The sequence below is a fragment of the Castanea sativa genome, chromosome 6 (assembly GCF_040712315.1).
Source record: "Castanea sativa cultivar Marrone di Chiusa Pesio chromosome 6, ASM4071231v1".
In the NCBI taxonomy this organism is placed as follows: domain Eukaryota; kingdom Viridiplantae; phylum Streptophyta; class Magnoliopsida; order Fagales; family Fagaceae; genus Castanea; species Castanea sativa.
Genome location: NC_134018.1, coordinates 29,523,702 through 29,539,118, shown reverse-complemented (window position 1 = coordinate 29,539,118; position 15,417 = coordinate 29,523,702). Strand labels below are relative to the sequence as shown.

General features: G+C 34.1%; 1 protein-coding gene across 1 annotated transcript; it reads right to left on the bottom strand.

Moving 5' to 3' along the window:
* Nucleotides 1–921: 921 nt before the first annotated feature.
* LOC142639758 (uncharacterized) lies at nt 922–1,701 on the bottom strand. The gene is made up of 2 exons (XM_075813897.1): nt 1,633–1,701; nt 922–1,314 (listed from the first exon to the last, which is right to left on the bottom strand). Exons 1-2 carry the CDS (start codon nt 1,699–1,701, stop codon nt 922–924), a joined length of 462 nt encoding a protein of 153 aa, XP_075670012.1.
* Between the last annotated feature and the right edge of the window lie 13,716 nt (nt 1,702–15,417).

The window sequence follows — 15,417 nt, the reverse complement described above, 5'->3', positions numbered from 1 at the left end:
TCTGCGAAGGAACCATGTGAGCACTGATTTGAGGTCTGAAGGTGAGTTAAAAGTTTTAACCCATTTATAGTCTGGTTAGGTCGGGTGCTTCGGGTTTTGGAAGAAAAGACCTGCCGCCAACCATCCAAAATCGGTTTTGGAAAGTCTTTACCCGTCGCCGACCGTTGGAGTAGTCGGATTGGGTGATGGACAGTTCGGGTCTGGTCGGTTTGGCTGGGTGGATCAGTTCTCCGGGCTGTTTGGACAGCCCTACATCAATTGCAAGTTAGTTCCCAAGCCCCCAACATTTCCAACTTAAGAGATTTATTGGGCTCGGTGGGGTTGTACCATAGCCTCCGTCGTTTGGAATTGATCAACATTTGCAGCAGCCAAAGTTTTTTTCACTTCCCCCTCGAATTGGTCCTCTCAGTTTCAGCCTCATCATACAAAACCCTTCGCTTTGAGCCGCAGGAATCTGAGTCCTTAGGGTTTGTTGTCATATGAGATTGTTGTGTTCTCTCTAATCTCCTCCACGTGCTTCCTCCCCCTTCACGTGCTATTTTTTTTCCTTGGTCAGGTGAGTGCTCACGTGGTTTCTTTATTGTTATTGGTGAGGTGTCTTTGCTCCCAATGTATTCAATTGGGATACTGACCAGGTTCGTGGTCGATTTGGTGTCAATGTCTCCATGCTCGCAATTAATGCCCCCTTTTATGATAGTTTCGGTTTGGGAAATTATACCCGAGATTTTTGCCCCACTTAATCCACTCGTTAATGCTTCGGTATCATTCAAATTTGGAGAGCCAATTTTCCTACCGTTTGCTGCGTTTTAGTTGTTGCTGAATTTTGCATTCAATGTGCCATTACTAGGGTGGTTAATGTTTTCCTCTACTTGAATTGGGTCTCCCTCTCTGTTCGGTTTCTTCTACGAGATTACCGGTCTTTTAGTCTGCCTCGGTGCACCGCCCCTCTTTGTAGTACTCTTCTCCCTTCCCCGGTATCGTGCCTTTAACCATTCGCTGTATGGTAGCTCTTGCAGGTGATGCGTCTCTTGGTTTTTGGTACTCCTTTGCTTCGTGTCCGAAGAGACCACAGTGAAAGCACAATCCCACTAGAAGCTCATACTTGAAACCAATTCGGATTTTATCTCCCTCCAGGCTTGAAACAATGCCCCCCCTTCGGATTGATTTATCCAAAGGTACCTCAACGCGGATTCTGATAAAGCTAGCTTGCTCCGATGTGGAGGAAGTGGTGTCAACTTCAATTACCTGCCTTATCCACTCACCGATATCTCTGCCAGTCTCCTCCATGATAAGGTCAAATGGTAGTCCCCAGACCTAGGTCCATATTGGAAGTGAATGAAACTTCACTGAGGTAGTAGTCATACCTCGCTCCCATCTTCGGAGTGCCAAAGGGTAATTATCAAAGCTCCACGGTCCGTTATTCATAACCCACTTCATTTGGCTCTCCAAGTTAAATTTGAATTGGAACAACCCGTCTCCAACGTCAATAATTCTCAAGTCTGATCCCATTTTTCAAAATGTCCTAAGCATTGCCTTTGTAGCCCTTTGATTGTACTGTCGAGTTGTGAGGATACGTCCTAGAAGACTTAGAGAGCATTCTTCTAGGATTTCCTTTCTTCGAGTAGCTCTAACCTGACACACTTCCTCCTCCTCCTCCGTCAGATTAATCCATTGCAACCTTTCAATGAAGTTTCCATCCATATCTAATAGTGTACGACTAGAAGTCGTAAGAAATTCTCCCAATTGGCAGAAGAAAACTCACCCTTTGTGAGAAGGAAAGCTCACCCTTTGAGAGAAGGAATAGACTTTCCTGCAACACCAAGGAATAGTCCTTCTGGTGTAGGATAGAATTTAAAATTTAATTTTTGTAATTATTTAATTTTGATATTTTTATGTAAAAAAATGTTATTTTAGGTTTATGTTATTTCCTTTTTTTTAGGTGCTTTTAATGTTTTTTAGGTCAAATTTGGTTCATGTTATGCTTAGGTATTAATTAGGAGTTATTTTAGAATATATTTTCTTGTTTGTCATGTTTTACGGGGTTCTTAAATAGGCTTTTAAGTCTGTAAACGTTTTTCTAGTATTATTGATATTAATAAAAATTCAGACTTTTGTCTACTGTCTCTCTGATAGATTCTAGAACCATTTCTCCTTGTAGATTCAAGGAACCTTGTGGATTCAAGGAACCTTCATGAATTTGAGGTTATTTTCAGAAGCAAAGGTGTTTTGTTTCTTATTTTCTAGAAGTAGATATGTTCCGCTTTTTGACGCTTTTGAATCCTGCATGAGTTGGTATCAGAACCTTGACTTATCCTGATCTAGAGGCTAATGATGGCGTCGTTGGAGCATGGAAACAATAGGGATAACTGCCGCGGAGACGTAACTCACGGGAAATCTATTGGTAAGCAAAGTTCATATAGGCCTTATAAGAGAATTGCAAGTTTAAATAATTATTTTTATAAAGAAGATTTTCTTGATTGGCTACTTAATCTAGATGATTTATTTGACTTTGAAAATATTTCTTATGAGAGAAAAGTTGAACTTGCTTTGTATAAACTTAGTGAGTATGCTTTATGTTGACGGGAACGAGTACAATTTGATAGAACCTGACAAGGTCAACACAAAATTCGTTCATGGTTAAGGATGGAAAAGATGCTTGCTACCAAATTTTATCATTTGGATTGTGATGTACTTTTGTTGTATATAAAACAAGATTATTATTATTGGCCAAGAAATTCATACTTGAATTATTTTGAAGAGCCAAATATTCCACCATTAAGGGAAGAATTGAATGTTGAAAAAAATATTTTTCTTAAAGAATATGTAGAATTCAAAGAAGAAAATATAGAGATTTCTAAGGAAATTAATAAAAGCCTTATTATAGAAGAAGAACCTGAAATCAAAATTGTGGAAGAGATTGATGAAAATCCTATTATAGAGAAATATCTTGAAGTCGAGATGGTAGAGACAATTGAAGAGGAAATTGTTAAGGAGTTTGACAAAATTGAATTAGGTGATTGTTAATATCAAGATCCTTTTATTTTGGTGGTAAGCAATACACCAAAGTTAATTGATTTTATTGGGATTGATAGATTTGATTCAATTGCTAGTTATTATTTGGTAAATCTCTACAATTACATGAAAGCCAAGGAAAAATAAATTCAAGTTGATTTGTTTATCCCATTGATGAGTTGCAAGTATAGAAAGAAGATCAAGGGGCTCAAGCATTCAAAATATTTGTTTATTTGGAGCGGAAGATTTCAGATTTCAAAGATGAACTCGAGGATGAGTTTGTTTCAAGTGGAAGGGTCTAATGTAGGATTGAATCTACAATTTAATTTTTGTAATTATTTAATTTTGATATTTTTATGTAAAAAACGTTATTTTAGGTTTAGGTGATTTATTTCCTTAATTTTAGGTGCTTTTAATATTTTTTAGGTCAAATTTGGTTCCTGTTATGCTTAGGTATTAATTAGGAGTTACTTTATAAATATATTTTTCTGTCTGTTAAATTTTACAGAGCCCTTAAATAAGCCCCCTAAGTCTGTAAACGTATTTCAATATTATTGATATTAATAAAAATTCAGACTTTTATCTATTGTTTGTTTGGTGGATTCCAGAACCCTTTCTCCTTGTAGATTCAAGGACCCTTGTGGATTCAAAGAACTCTCGTGGATTTGAGGTTATTTTCCGAAGTAAACGTGTTTTGTTTCTTTTTTTTAGAAGTAGACATGTTCTGTTTCTTGACGCTTCTGCATTCCGTATCACTTTCCTTCCACAACAAAGAAACCCAAGTTAATATTTCATTTTTCAACTAAGAAACCCATTTGACTTTCCAAGTCACAATTAGAATTTGAGGCAATTTTCCAACACTAGCCTAGCCAACTTTGCAACTAAATGCTTTGGTGTTTTTGTGTGTGTGTGTGTGTGTGTGTGTGTGTGTGCGTGTGTGGAGAAATATACCTGTCTAATTATCTATGTACAAATTTTGGCTAAAACTTGCTTGGAGCCTTAGGCTTTAACTCATATTAAAAACAGGAAGAAGACATGTGTCTTTATCATGTGTAATGCATATGTTTTAAGTAACGCATATGATGGGGGCATAGACTTCAACCAAATTTGTAGTCAAACTTTGTTCTATATCTATATGGTTGGGTTATACAAATGAGAAGTATTGAACAAATAAAAAAGACATTAAAAAAAAAGAAAGAAAGAAAAGAAAAGAAAAGAAAAGAAAGGAGACATAAATGCATATGGAATGCAATTTTAAGATCCAACCCATTGAAGAGGTGAGATTTGAAGAAGGAAGACCTCCATTGTGTAACTTGCATACTCCATTTGAAATGAATAAAAATTATATTGATTGTCAACTTAAAAAATTGAAGCTAGTTTATATAAACTAGTGGTTGAAGGAGTGCTAAGTTTCATAACAATTATGTCACCTTTAACTAGAGTTAAGAGATCATTTAATGAGAATGGGTGGAAAAGTGAGAATATGTATTGGGACCATGTTTAGTTTAAACAAATTAAAAAGCATTTATTCAGTTCCAAGTTCTGTAATTGTAGCTGCACATGGCCTGACTTTTACCATTACTCCTATACTATAAATGGATAATCGTACTGTGCTATCCCTTCTTTGTTCATTACATTCAGAGGGTATCCTAGAACTAATTTTCACTTTTGTGAAATTATTTAAGATAGCAATAATTAAAAAGAAAGATTCAAAAGCTTTGCAGAGTCAGTATACTGCAAAGAAGCTAGCTGTACTGAACTCAATAATACCTTGATCCCATTCCCTTGCCTTAAAAAAGTAAAACAAGCTTGACTTATACTACGTAATTAGCAATGGTTGTGAAGCAATAAATCTGAGAGAGAGAGAGAGAGAGAGAGAGACATGATCCATGTGAAGGGGATGTTATAAGTAGTTGTAACATGTCAAAGATAAACAATATCCTGTCTAAGCAATGTTGATCAAGTACAAAACTCCTAGGCATTCTTGTCGTTGAAGATTCAAAGTCTCTGATTTAAATTCCCAATAATCATAGAGACTAGGTGAAAAGAGTTTATTAAACAATATGCAGACAGAAGCATGGTTACATAATAATCAATGATTATTATAAGGCCCATAACTTAAATTGTTTATTATTTCTGAAAATACAACCTTGACGAGCAAGGTGAATAGTAGTACACACATGCAGGTGGGAACAATCAAACATTTATTTCTCGGATGTTGTCAAATGTCATGCATGTGATTTATTTATCTACAAAAGCTGAGGTAGTTTAAGTCCTAGTTGTACTTATTCATGTACCACGTCTTTTTTTGAATGCTCAAGTCACGAAAATATTCGCATTATTAAAGTATCTTATCTTTATAATGTGAAAGCAAACAACCCCATTTCTTACAAAAGATGAAGTGATCAACATTCAACCAAACTAATTAAGAAAAATAAATTACGTATACTTGTACCCAACCTTCTCTATGGGTCTTAGAGAAAACTTGTATATAAAAAAAAAAAAAAAAAAACAGCTTTTGTGTTTCATGATTTAAATAGAGAAAGAAATACTCACAAGAATATATTATAAGATTTCTCAAAAAATTGGTGCTCTCTCCAACTGAAGACGTAAATTGAATTCCACAAAAAATTTGATAAGTAAAGCTACGAGTAGGTAGAAGATGCCTAATTAATAGCCTAACTTTGCTGATTAAATCTTTAAGAAATAGGACAGGCCAGGAACAAATTGCTTGAAGTCAATGTCCATTTTCATTAAGAACCATTACGTCTTTGATCATGTAAGCCAATTCGTATTTTATCCAAAAAAAAAAAGCCAAAGAAGTAGTAGTAAAAATTATATAAAATATTACTATTAAAAATGAAAAAGAGAGAGAGAGAAAAAAGAAAATTAGACATTAAAAAAGAAGGGTTAAAACAAAAAAGAAGAAGAAGAATTTCAGAGATATATATAATATAAATATAAAGCAGCATTATTGAAAGTCAACAACTCACGTACCCTCGGGCGCAATGCAAGCCGTGTAATTTTGAAAGGGGCTTTCTCTCTGACACGGTTTACAAAACAAATCGTGTATTCCCGAACCTTAATTAATCTACCTATATACCAATAAACTCTTAAACCCATAAAAGGTGCGTATATAACACGCTGAATGCAAAGCCAAAAGACTAAAATGTGCACCTGCATCATCCTCAATTTCGTGACTCAAATGATCTTCACATTATAATATCATATTTCATGGAAAAATGGACTGTTTGAAACAAAAAATCAACCTACCACATTTTGAATCTTGTTTGGCTTACTTAGATGGGCTTCATTGCTTATATAGTTATATTTGATTTTACCATTGTAGAACATTTGCAAACATATGGTAATATTGTTAATTCTATATAGCATACACATTCATAATTTTGTTTGTTTGTTTGTTGTTGTTGTTAGAAGCACATTCATATTCATAATAGAATGAATCTGTAGCTATAATAATAATAATAATAACAATTCGGAAATATTATAGCAACATGAGCAAATTAAATGAGCTGTATATATTTAAGTGCAAATATAGTTATAAAAAAAAAATCGCAAATAAACTTGAGACAACTCTAAATGTACAGCCATAATGATGCGTCCAATGGGCACTCGAAAATGGTTTTGCAATTATAGCATAATAATTTTGATGTCAATATCAAGAGTTGGATGCAGCCCCCTTTGTTTCAATTATAAATGTAATTAGAAGGAACCTTATTATGGCTTGGTGGAATGAGAATACCAAATCCAAATATGTACCGATCGAAAATGTAGTGCAATGGTTCCTATTTCAAATTCACGGGCTTGTAACTACCTACCATCAATTGAAAAGGTGAAAGGTATAGAATTTTATGCTTAATAAATCATCCAAAATTATAGTGGTATATAGTTCTATTACTATTTTAAGATGTTTAATTGTGGCGGTGGAAAAATGTTCTAAATGATGAGAACGACCTGCCGGTGAAATGTAGGTTAAGTTTTTCAATTGACATACCACTTTACCAACCGTGCAATAATGTAGGACAGTTTTGGAGTAAAATGGCAAAATAAGTTAATAACTTCATTGGAAATGGGTTTAGATGAATAACCTAGCAACCAAAATTTGAAAAAGAAAAAAGAAAAAAGAGAAGAAGATGGTTTTAGGCTTTTAACATAATTTGGTATTAATTAGGTAATTATTGACCACAATATTATCCTCAAACAAATACATGATTGCTAACATTAACAACATGCTTCTCAAACAAATATTACCATATCCTTATGTTATGCAAACGTTATATATAAATCTAAGGAAAAAAGAAGAAGAAGAAGAAGAAGAAGAAGAAGAAATATAATTAGTAATTACTCCAATATATGTTTAACTTTTTCTCCGGTTCAGTTTACATGACAATCATGACATGTTTATCAGAAAATTTGGTAGATCCTTTTATGCCATGTCAGTGTTCAATCATGGTAATCACTCTCTAAGATAAGAGAGACTACGTAAACCCCTAATTTCGGAGCAAGAACTCATGAATTTTAAGATGCTAAAAGATTAAAAAGCATTAAGAAAAAACTAAGAGATATACCTGGAAAAACCAGCCAAATCTTGTTTCATTTATATCAATCTCCATTAAGCAGTTTACATATGTAATTTTATAACTAATTTCTCATGACTATCCCCATTTTCCATATTTAAAAAGCAAAAAAAAAAAAAAAAACATAAAAAAATAGCAAGAAAACAAGAACAAGAACAAGAACAAAATGCCTGGCTTTCCCATGTACGCCGCCAAATTTCTGACCGATGAATTCTTCACCGGAAACAAGTTCCTCACAAGCAAATCCCATACTGTGTAAACGAGAGAGACCAACAAATGAGTTCCAAAAAATCTTTTAGGAAACTCCAATGATGATGTAACATGAACAACAATAGGTTTGTTTGTAAGCAAGACCATGTTTTTTCTTCTTCTTCATAACTTCAGCTAAATCCTGGTTGCTACCAAAACCAAAGAGAAGAAAGAAACACTCAAAGTGATAGAAATAGAAGAAGAGAGTGTAGGATTCAGTAGAAAAGAAGAATATAAAAAGGGTAAGAGAGAGAGAGAGAGAGAGAGAGAGAGTTGGGAAGATGAAAGGTATTCCCAAGAAGATGACGAGTATTTCCCGTTACTACTGTTTTCTAAAGAGGGGTTTAACTTTGTCAAGGGTGGGCCAAAGAACACAAAGGCTTTTTGTTTCGCACGTTGGGGGTGTTCTCTTTGTCTTCCCCTTCCCCCACAACAACAACAGTCAATGATTTTAGGGCCCAATAATTTGACCAAAATGACTTTTTGTATGCGTGTTTCTTGGTAATTTAAAAAAAAAAAAAAAAATTTTGTTTCTTAACAAAGTAGTAGTAATAATACTATTACCTTTTAACTTATACCCTTAATTCTGGGAACAATGTGAGACTGAGGCCAAGTTTTTGAGATATAAATTAAATGTATGGGGGACCTTAATTACTTGAATTATAATAATATAGTATTAATTAACTGCTATATATAATTGTCTGGACGTTAGAAGTTGGAATGTAGTGTTTATATTGGACAAAATTTGATGCCTCTCTATGATTTTTATGGTATGGGTCCTAATCTGTCTTCCAATATATCGAATTAAATCCCAATAATTTAGGACATATTGTTGGAACAGCAAAATTGTACAATCAATGATTAGCTGGGGCCTGTGATGAATTGAAGCCTTGATTAAAAATCGCATCACTTTGTGCTGTTTAGTGATGAATGAAACAGTGGGGTTAGTTACTCGATGTCATGTGATTACACTGTATAATAATTTGTGCTAACAATTTATATGCGACTGCAGTCAAATCCATACTATGCAAAAAAAAAAAAAAAAGTGATATGATAACAAGACACAATGATGTGCATCAATAATTTGATGCTATAGGATTTCATGTGTGTGTATGTTCTTTGTTGGATAGATGACATAATAATCATTCTTCTTAATTCTGATCACTGGTCTAGCTCAAACCCTCCATTTTTCTAAATAAAGATGAGTTTTTAATTTTTATGCAACTGCTAATAATCTCTTTTACTTAGTCCTTTCAACCATATTTTATGAAGGAAAATTAATTTGAACTTTGAAGGATCAAATGACGGATTGAGTGATTGACTCTCTTATCTATGTCAATATGTGTTATTTTTCTTGTTATATCAATTACAATTTACATTTTCGTTAGACCATTGGAAAATCAACTATCAAATTTATCAACAACATAACCATATACCTTGGTTCCTTTGGCACATGGCATCGAAAAACGAAATGTCAATGAGGCTACGAGGCAAGTCGTTGAACATTGAAAGATTGGGAGATACATGTTAATGTTGCCCTGTGGTGGTTAAATTTTTGTTGACCATGATATCAAACACACGTTTTGGTTTTTGGATGGTGCTTTATCATTGACATTACATTTTAGGTGAAAGGGGATAAAGTGAAAAATATGTGGGAGAAACATCCCCTACATACGATCATCACAATATCATGATGACATAAATGATGACTTTCATTCTTTTCACATTTCATCCATATATTTGAAAAGGATGAAAAAATTACAATTTATATTTCAACTTATCACAATTTAAAAAAAAATACAAAAAACAAAAAATGAGATTGCAAATGGGTTCACTGTTCTTTCGACCTACTTGAAACTTACTCACAAATGATGTCGGAGATGCCACACAATTAATAGGACGTCAACCCTGGACTTGTAAAACGAAGATTTGGAGAGTTTCTTACCACTAAAGTACCTTCATGGGTGGTTTTACTTTATCGCAATTTAATCTAAAAACTTTCAATCCTTATATTTTATTATTTAAAGTTTGGATTAAAATGAAATCATTATAATTTTCTCCAAGTAAAAATATATAATATCACAAAGAAAAACTAAATACTCTACCAGATCATACTCTCCAACTATTGACTTGCCAAATAAAAATAAAAAAACATAAATTTAACCATTTATTTTTATTTATTTTTAATTTTTATATTGAATTTTATTTAGTCATCTATATTACTTAAAAAATTGCTAAGAAATTATCATATAAATTCTCCATATTTATAAAAAAAATATATTAAAATGTCAAAGTCTTTGTTATGTGAATTTTATATTATTTTTTGTGTTAATTATTTTCTATAAGATATTATTGTCTTTTCAAGTCTTTTTGAAATTCTTTAAATTCATGTGCTAACCAAATAACATCCCACATAGCCATGTGTGATTCTACTATGATTATGTTTCTTGGGGTAAAATTTAAATAGTTGGTTATCATTTAGTTAACTTTATTTCATATTTAATATACTAAAAAATGGTTAGATTTATGTACTATTTAAATTTAAATTTGTAGTGTTTTAAATTTATTTTTATCTTTTTTTTTTATTAGAAAAAATTGAAGTTCTACTCTAACCTAATTTAAGTGTATATATATGTGTGAAGCTCACTCCTAGAGACTTAAACCTGACCTTTGTCCCTCTCCACACTCCACAAGCACTTATACAAGCACTTATATTTGTGGAGTGACCATCGCACTAAGGGTATGTTTGGTTGGGTGGATTTTAGGGAGGATGGAAAAAAAAAAAAGAGTGGAAAATAGGAGAGAAAATGAGTGGGAAGGGTGTTTGGTTAAGAGGGGGAGGGGGAGAGAAAAGTGGTAGGGCCAACAAGTTTTCTCTCCTCCCCCTTCAAAATACAATTTCTCCAAATTGGAGTAAAAAGTGAGAAAAATATTTGGACAAAACTGCCCCCACCTCTTTTAACGTTTCTAGCTTTTTTTTTTTTTTTTTTTTTTTTTTTTTTTTTTTTTTTTTTTTTTTTTTTTTTTGACTTTTTCACCCTCTCAATCAAATACAAATGAGAAAACTAAAAATTTTTCTATCCTCTCACTTTTTCATCTTTCCTCTATTTTCTATCATCCTACTTTTTCATCCTCTCAACCAAACGGATCCTAAGAGTGTGCAGTACGTGGTTTTTTATTTTTTATTTTATTTTTTTGTATTTAAAGGAAGAGAATGAATGTCCTCAAATTTATTTATTTAATTGAAAAAAATATAGGTCATACCAAGTAGTTAACCTAACTAATTAAATACTTGAACCTAATTTGACCCAAACTTGCTCGGATCAAGTTAACCTCACCAACCAAATAATTGAACCTAAGTTGACCCAAACTTGCTTGGATTGAACCTAAAACCGACTGACCTGACCTATTTGCCAAATCTGCCAAAACCCTGAAACTAATTCAAACCCATTTGGTTAAGGGACTTGACCAATGCATTCTAAAAGGCATTACTTTTCATTTTATTCTAAATGGTTCAGTGAGTTCACCAGTGCTAATAATTCTTTGGTTGGGGATTTAATTTCTGTTCGGCCTACTCATAAAAAACCTCGGGTTTGTTGGTCTCCTCCTCCAAGCAATCTTTTTAAAATTAGCTTTGATGGGGCAGTCTTTAAGGATGAAGGTCAGGCCAGTCTTAGTGTTATGATTCAGGATGACAGAGGACTAATAATTGCTTCGATGGCCTAGAAGGTTACCCTCCCTAATTCTGTAGCAGATGTTGAGGCCATGGCTGCTGCAATGGCCCTCGAGTTTGCTTTGGATATAGGGATTTCTAAGGCTATCCTAGAGGGTGATTCAAACGTAATTATTTACTCTTAGTTTTATCAATGTACACTGTTCAAGTAATTCTGCTCTCACAACCTTATTAGGCATACTGGACTGAAGTCATTCTCTAATTAGCTAGCCAAACGCTCCTAAAGTCGCAATTAACAATAAGACGCCTTAACCGAGCAGTTCATGTGGGTTGAATCACTGCCTCTCCTAGTACTTGCCTATATATAATAAAAAAAAAGTCCATTTCCTTGCTTCACCAAAAAGTAAAAGTAGCAATAATAATGATGACTTTAACTGCGGAAATGGGCGACGATGATGAAGGAATAAATTGTCACCAAAGTTGTTCTGGTTTAGAAATGAATCAAATGATGTGGGCAGCGAATTTAGGTGGGAGTGAACTTGTAAATAAGAGCATCCAGAGGTGGACGGAGGCCTAGCTAGCTAGAACAAGATCGAGTGGTACTCCCCAAATGTTAGGGACATATTTATGTAATTGGTTAATTCTTTGACAAAAAACACTTTACTTGTAATTGGGTCGATCTGGGATGAATTTAGTACTTCAAGAAACAAATTTTCAAGTTAAGTATGCAAGTATGACCAAAAAACAAGTGAATGAAATGTTGTTTATTAAAACTCGACAGAAGTCTCAACAGAATCCTTTCTATTGAGATTTAATGTTGAAGCTCGATTGAAGCTCGACAGAAGCTGTATATATTGAGAATTACGAAATCAGGTTTTCTAGATATGATTACACGCATATGCTTATGTATTTGTGTAGGGTTTCTTTTCTCACAACCCTATACATATATAAATATTATTTTAAAGGCCATCACAAAGTGTTGCAAATAGAATACAAGCATTGTGTGATCGAATGCATATTGTGACCTAGTTCATCATTCTCTCTGTAGAAGCTACTTCGTCTTTACGCCAAGGGTTTTGTGACAAAGGAGCTTCCTGATCTTTATTGTTGATGAATTGAAAAACTTTACAGCCAACAATCTTCTTCAAGTTGATGAGTTAGTCACGTACTGGAATCCGTGCATCATTGGTTAGTCACGTACTGAGATTCGTGCAGTGAACGGAGAGATTGCCGCTACAAAACAAGTCCAATTGGGTATAGTGGTAAGGGTTCAATAGTAGGTTGGTATTTCGGGATAGACCATAGGGTTTGGTAAGATTCCTTATACTTGTAACCGCTTGTGATTGATAATAGTGGATTCTCAAAAGTGGTGACCTTAAATTCACCCGGTGGGGTTTTGCCTTGGTGGTTTTCCCCATTCGTAAACAAATCACCTGTGTCAAATTTATTTTCCGCTGCATTTAGTTATTTGGTGATTTGTTTGTGTTACCATGCTATTGCATGTAATTCGACTAATTAATTAACTTGGGTAATTAATTAATTTGCAAGGAGTCAATTCATTTTAACCCAACAAGTGGTATCAGAGCGGGCATACTCTGATTATGTTTTAATCTTTACTGTGTGATCCATTGACCCCTGTTCGTCATGGATGCCCTCCATGATGAAAGCTGGGTTGAGTCCATGCATGATGAACTGGTCCAGTTTCAAAGGAATGATGTCTAGACCCTGGTACCTAAAATAGAAGGAGAGCATATCATTGGTACAAAGTGGATATTCCGCAATAAAACTGATGAGGAGGGAAATGTGATCCGCAACAAGGCTCATCTAGTGGCCCAAGGATACTCTCAAGTGGAAGGAGTGGATTTTGATGAATCATTTGCTCCTGTAGCTCGCATGGAATCCATTAGAGTTCTTCTAGCCCTGGCTTGTCACTTGAAGTTCAATTTTTACCAAATGGATGTGAAGACTGCATTCTTGAACGGGTTTCTTAAAGAAGATGTTTATGTTGCTCAACCTAAAGGATTCATTGATCCACACTTTTCAGATCATGTGTTGTATCTTAAGAAGGCTCTATATGGACTAAAGTAAGCACCCAGAGCTTGGTATAATCGGCTTACAAAATTCCTAGTCTCACATGGCTTCACAAAAGGACAAACTGATCAAACTCTCTTTATCAAAAGGGAGAATGACGAATTGATAGTAGCTTAAGTCTACATTGATGATATCATTTTTGGGTCTACAAAGGATGAACTTACTCATAATTTCTCAAAGGTTATGCAGTCCGAGTTCGAGATGAGCATGATTGGAGAGTTGAATCACTTCCTTAGACTACAGATTCGTCAGCAAGAGTCAGGTATATTCATATCTCAATCTAAATATTTCAAAAATCTTGTGAAAAAGTTTGGTTTGGAATTTGTTAGTCCTGTTAAAACCCCCATGAGCCCTAATGTTAAACTCCCTGTTGACTTGTTAGGCAAAAGTGTTGATTCTTCCTTATATAGAAGCATGATAGGCAGTATCCTTTACCTTACTGCTAGTAGACTTGACATTAGTTACAGTGTAGGAGTGTGTGCTAGATATCAGGCAAACCCCAAAGAGACTCATATGATTGGTTTAAAAAGAATCATAAAATATGTCAAAACCACTGCCAATTTTGGAGGGTGGTATAGCAAGGACACAAACGATGTCTTAGCTAGGTATTCCGATGCAAACTGGGCTGCGATTGCTGATGATAGAAAAAGTACATTGGGGGGTTGTTTTTATGTCGGTAATAATATTGTCTCCTAGATGAGTAAGAAGCAGAATTCCATCTCCTTATCCACTGTTGAGGCTGAATACATCGCTGTCGGTAGCTGTTGCACCCAACTCTTGTGGATACAAAAACTCTTTCTTGATTATGGTATTCGTCAAGAACATCTTACCATCTATTGTGACAATACTAGTGCCATTAACATCTCTAAAAATCCTGTCCAACATTCTCGAACAAAACATATAGAGAAACGACACCATTTCATTTAGGAACTTGTCGAAGATGGCACACTCACTCTTGAATTCATACACACTGATGATCAGAAGGTCGACTTGTTCACTAAACCTCTTGATAGCAAATGTTTTGAATTCTTACACCAAAACATTGGTGTAATCTCTATGGAGTGATCTCTCCTCTTTCTCCACCTTTCTCATGCATTTGCATATAGTTTTATGCTTTGTGCGTTTTTTTATTATTATTTTTTATATGTTTTTGTTTGGTTATTTTTTAGTTTTTGCGTTATTTGTTTTTCATAAAAAAAAATTGAAAAATCAGAAAAATAAAAAAACAGTGTGTGTATGTGTATATTGGTACTTGTATACCTTGGATGGCCATTGAAACAAAATTTTCTAAATTTTGTATCTCTTGTAGCTTAGATGAGCACTTTAATGCACAACTAAGCAAGTGAGTTTTGTGACTCGTGTTTGTGATGAGTACGATTAAGTTTGTCTCTTTTATACTTAATACTCATATCACTCTTTTTTATGGGAAGAACTCGAAAACCCTAAGCAAAAGACATAAATAATCATCTCACCAATTTGTGTGCTTCGGCATAGCAAACTGGTGATGTTTTGGCTTACATAATTGGGTATTTCTTTTCTCTCTATATATGCTCATGCATGATATGTTTATAAAGAAAATATGCAAAGAATATAAAAGCAAAAAGAATCAAAATGCTTTTAAATGTGGTTGCAAGTGTGTTTCTAAAAGATGTGAGAGCTATATGATGTACCTCGAAGTTTATAATCCCCATCAAATAGTTATGATTGTGTGTGAGTGTATTAGATTCTCTCATATCTCAAATCATCACAATATGAGAAACTTGTGCACACTTGTTATGTTTTCACACACAACAC

What these genes read in the sequence shown, in the direction of transcription:
- LOC142639758 (XM_075813897.1), bottom strand. Translation starts at nt 1,701, where the DNA reads ATGGATGGAAACTTCATTGAAAGGTTGCAATGGATTAATCTGACGGAG. An exon ending in AGGAGGAGGAAGTGTGTCAG is followed by an intron (nt 1,315 to 1,632) that starts GTTAGAGCTACT and finishes ATATGGACCTAG; the next exon opens with GTCTGGGGACTACCATTTGA.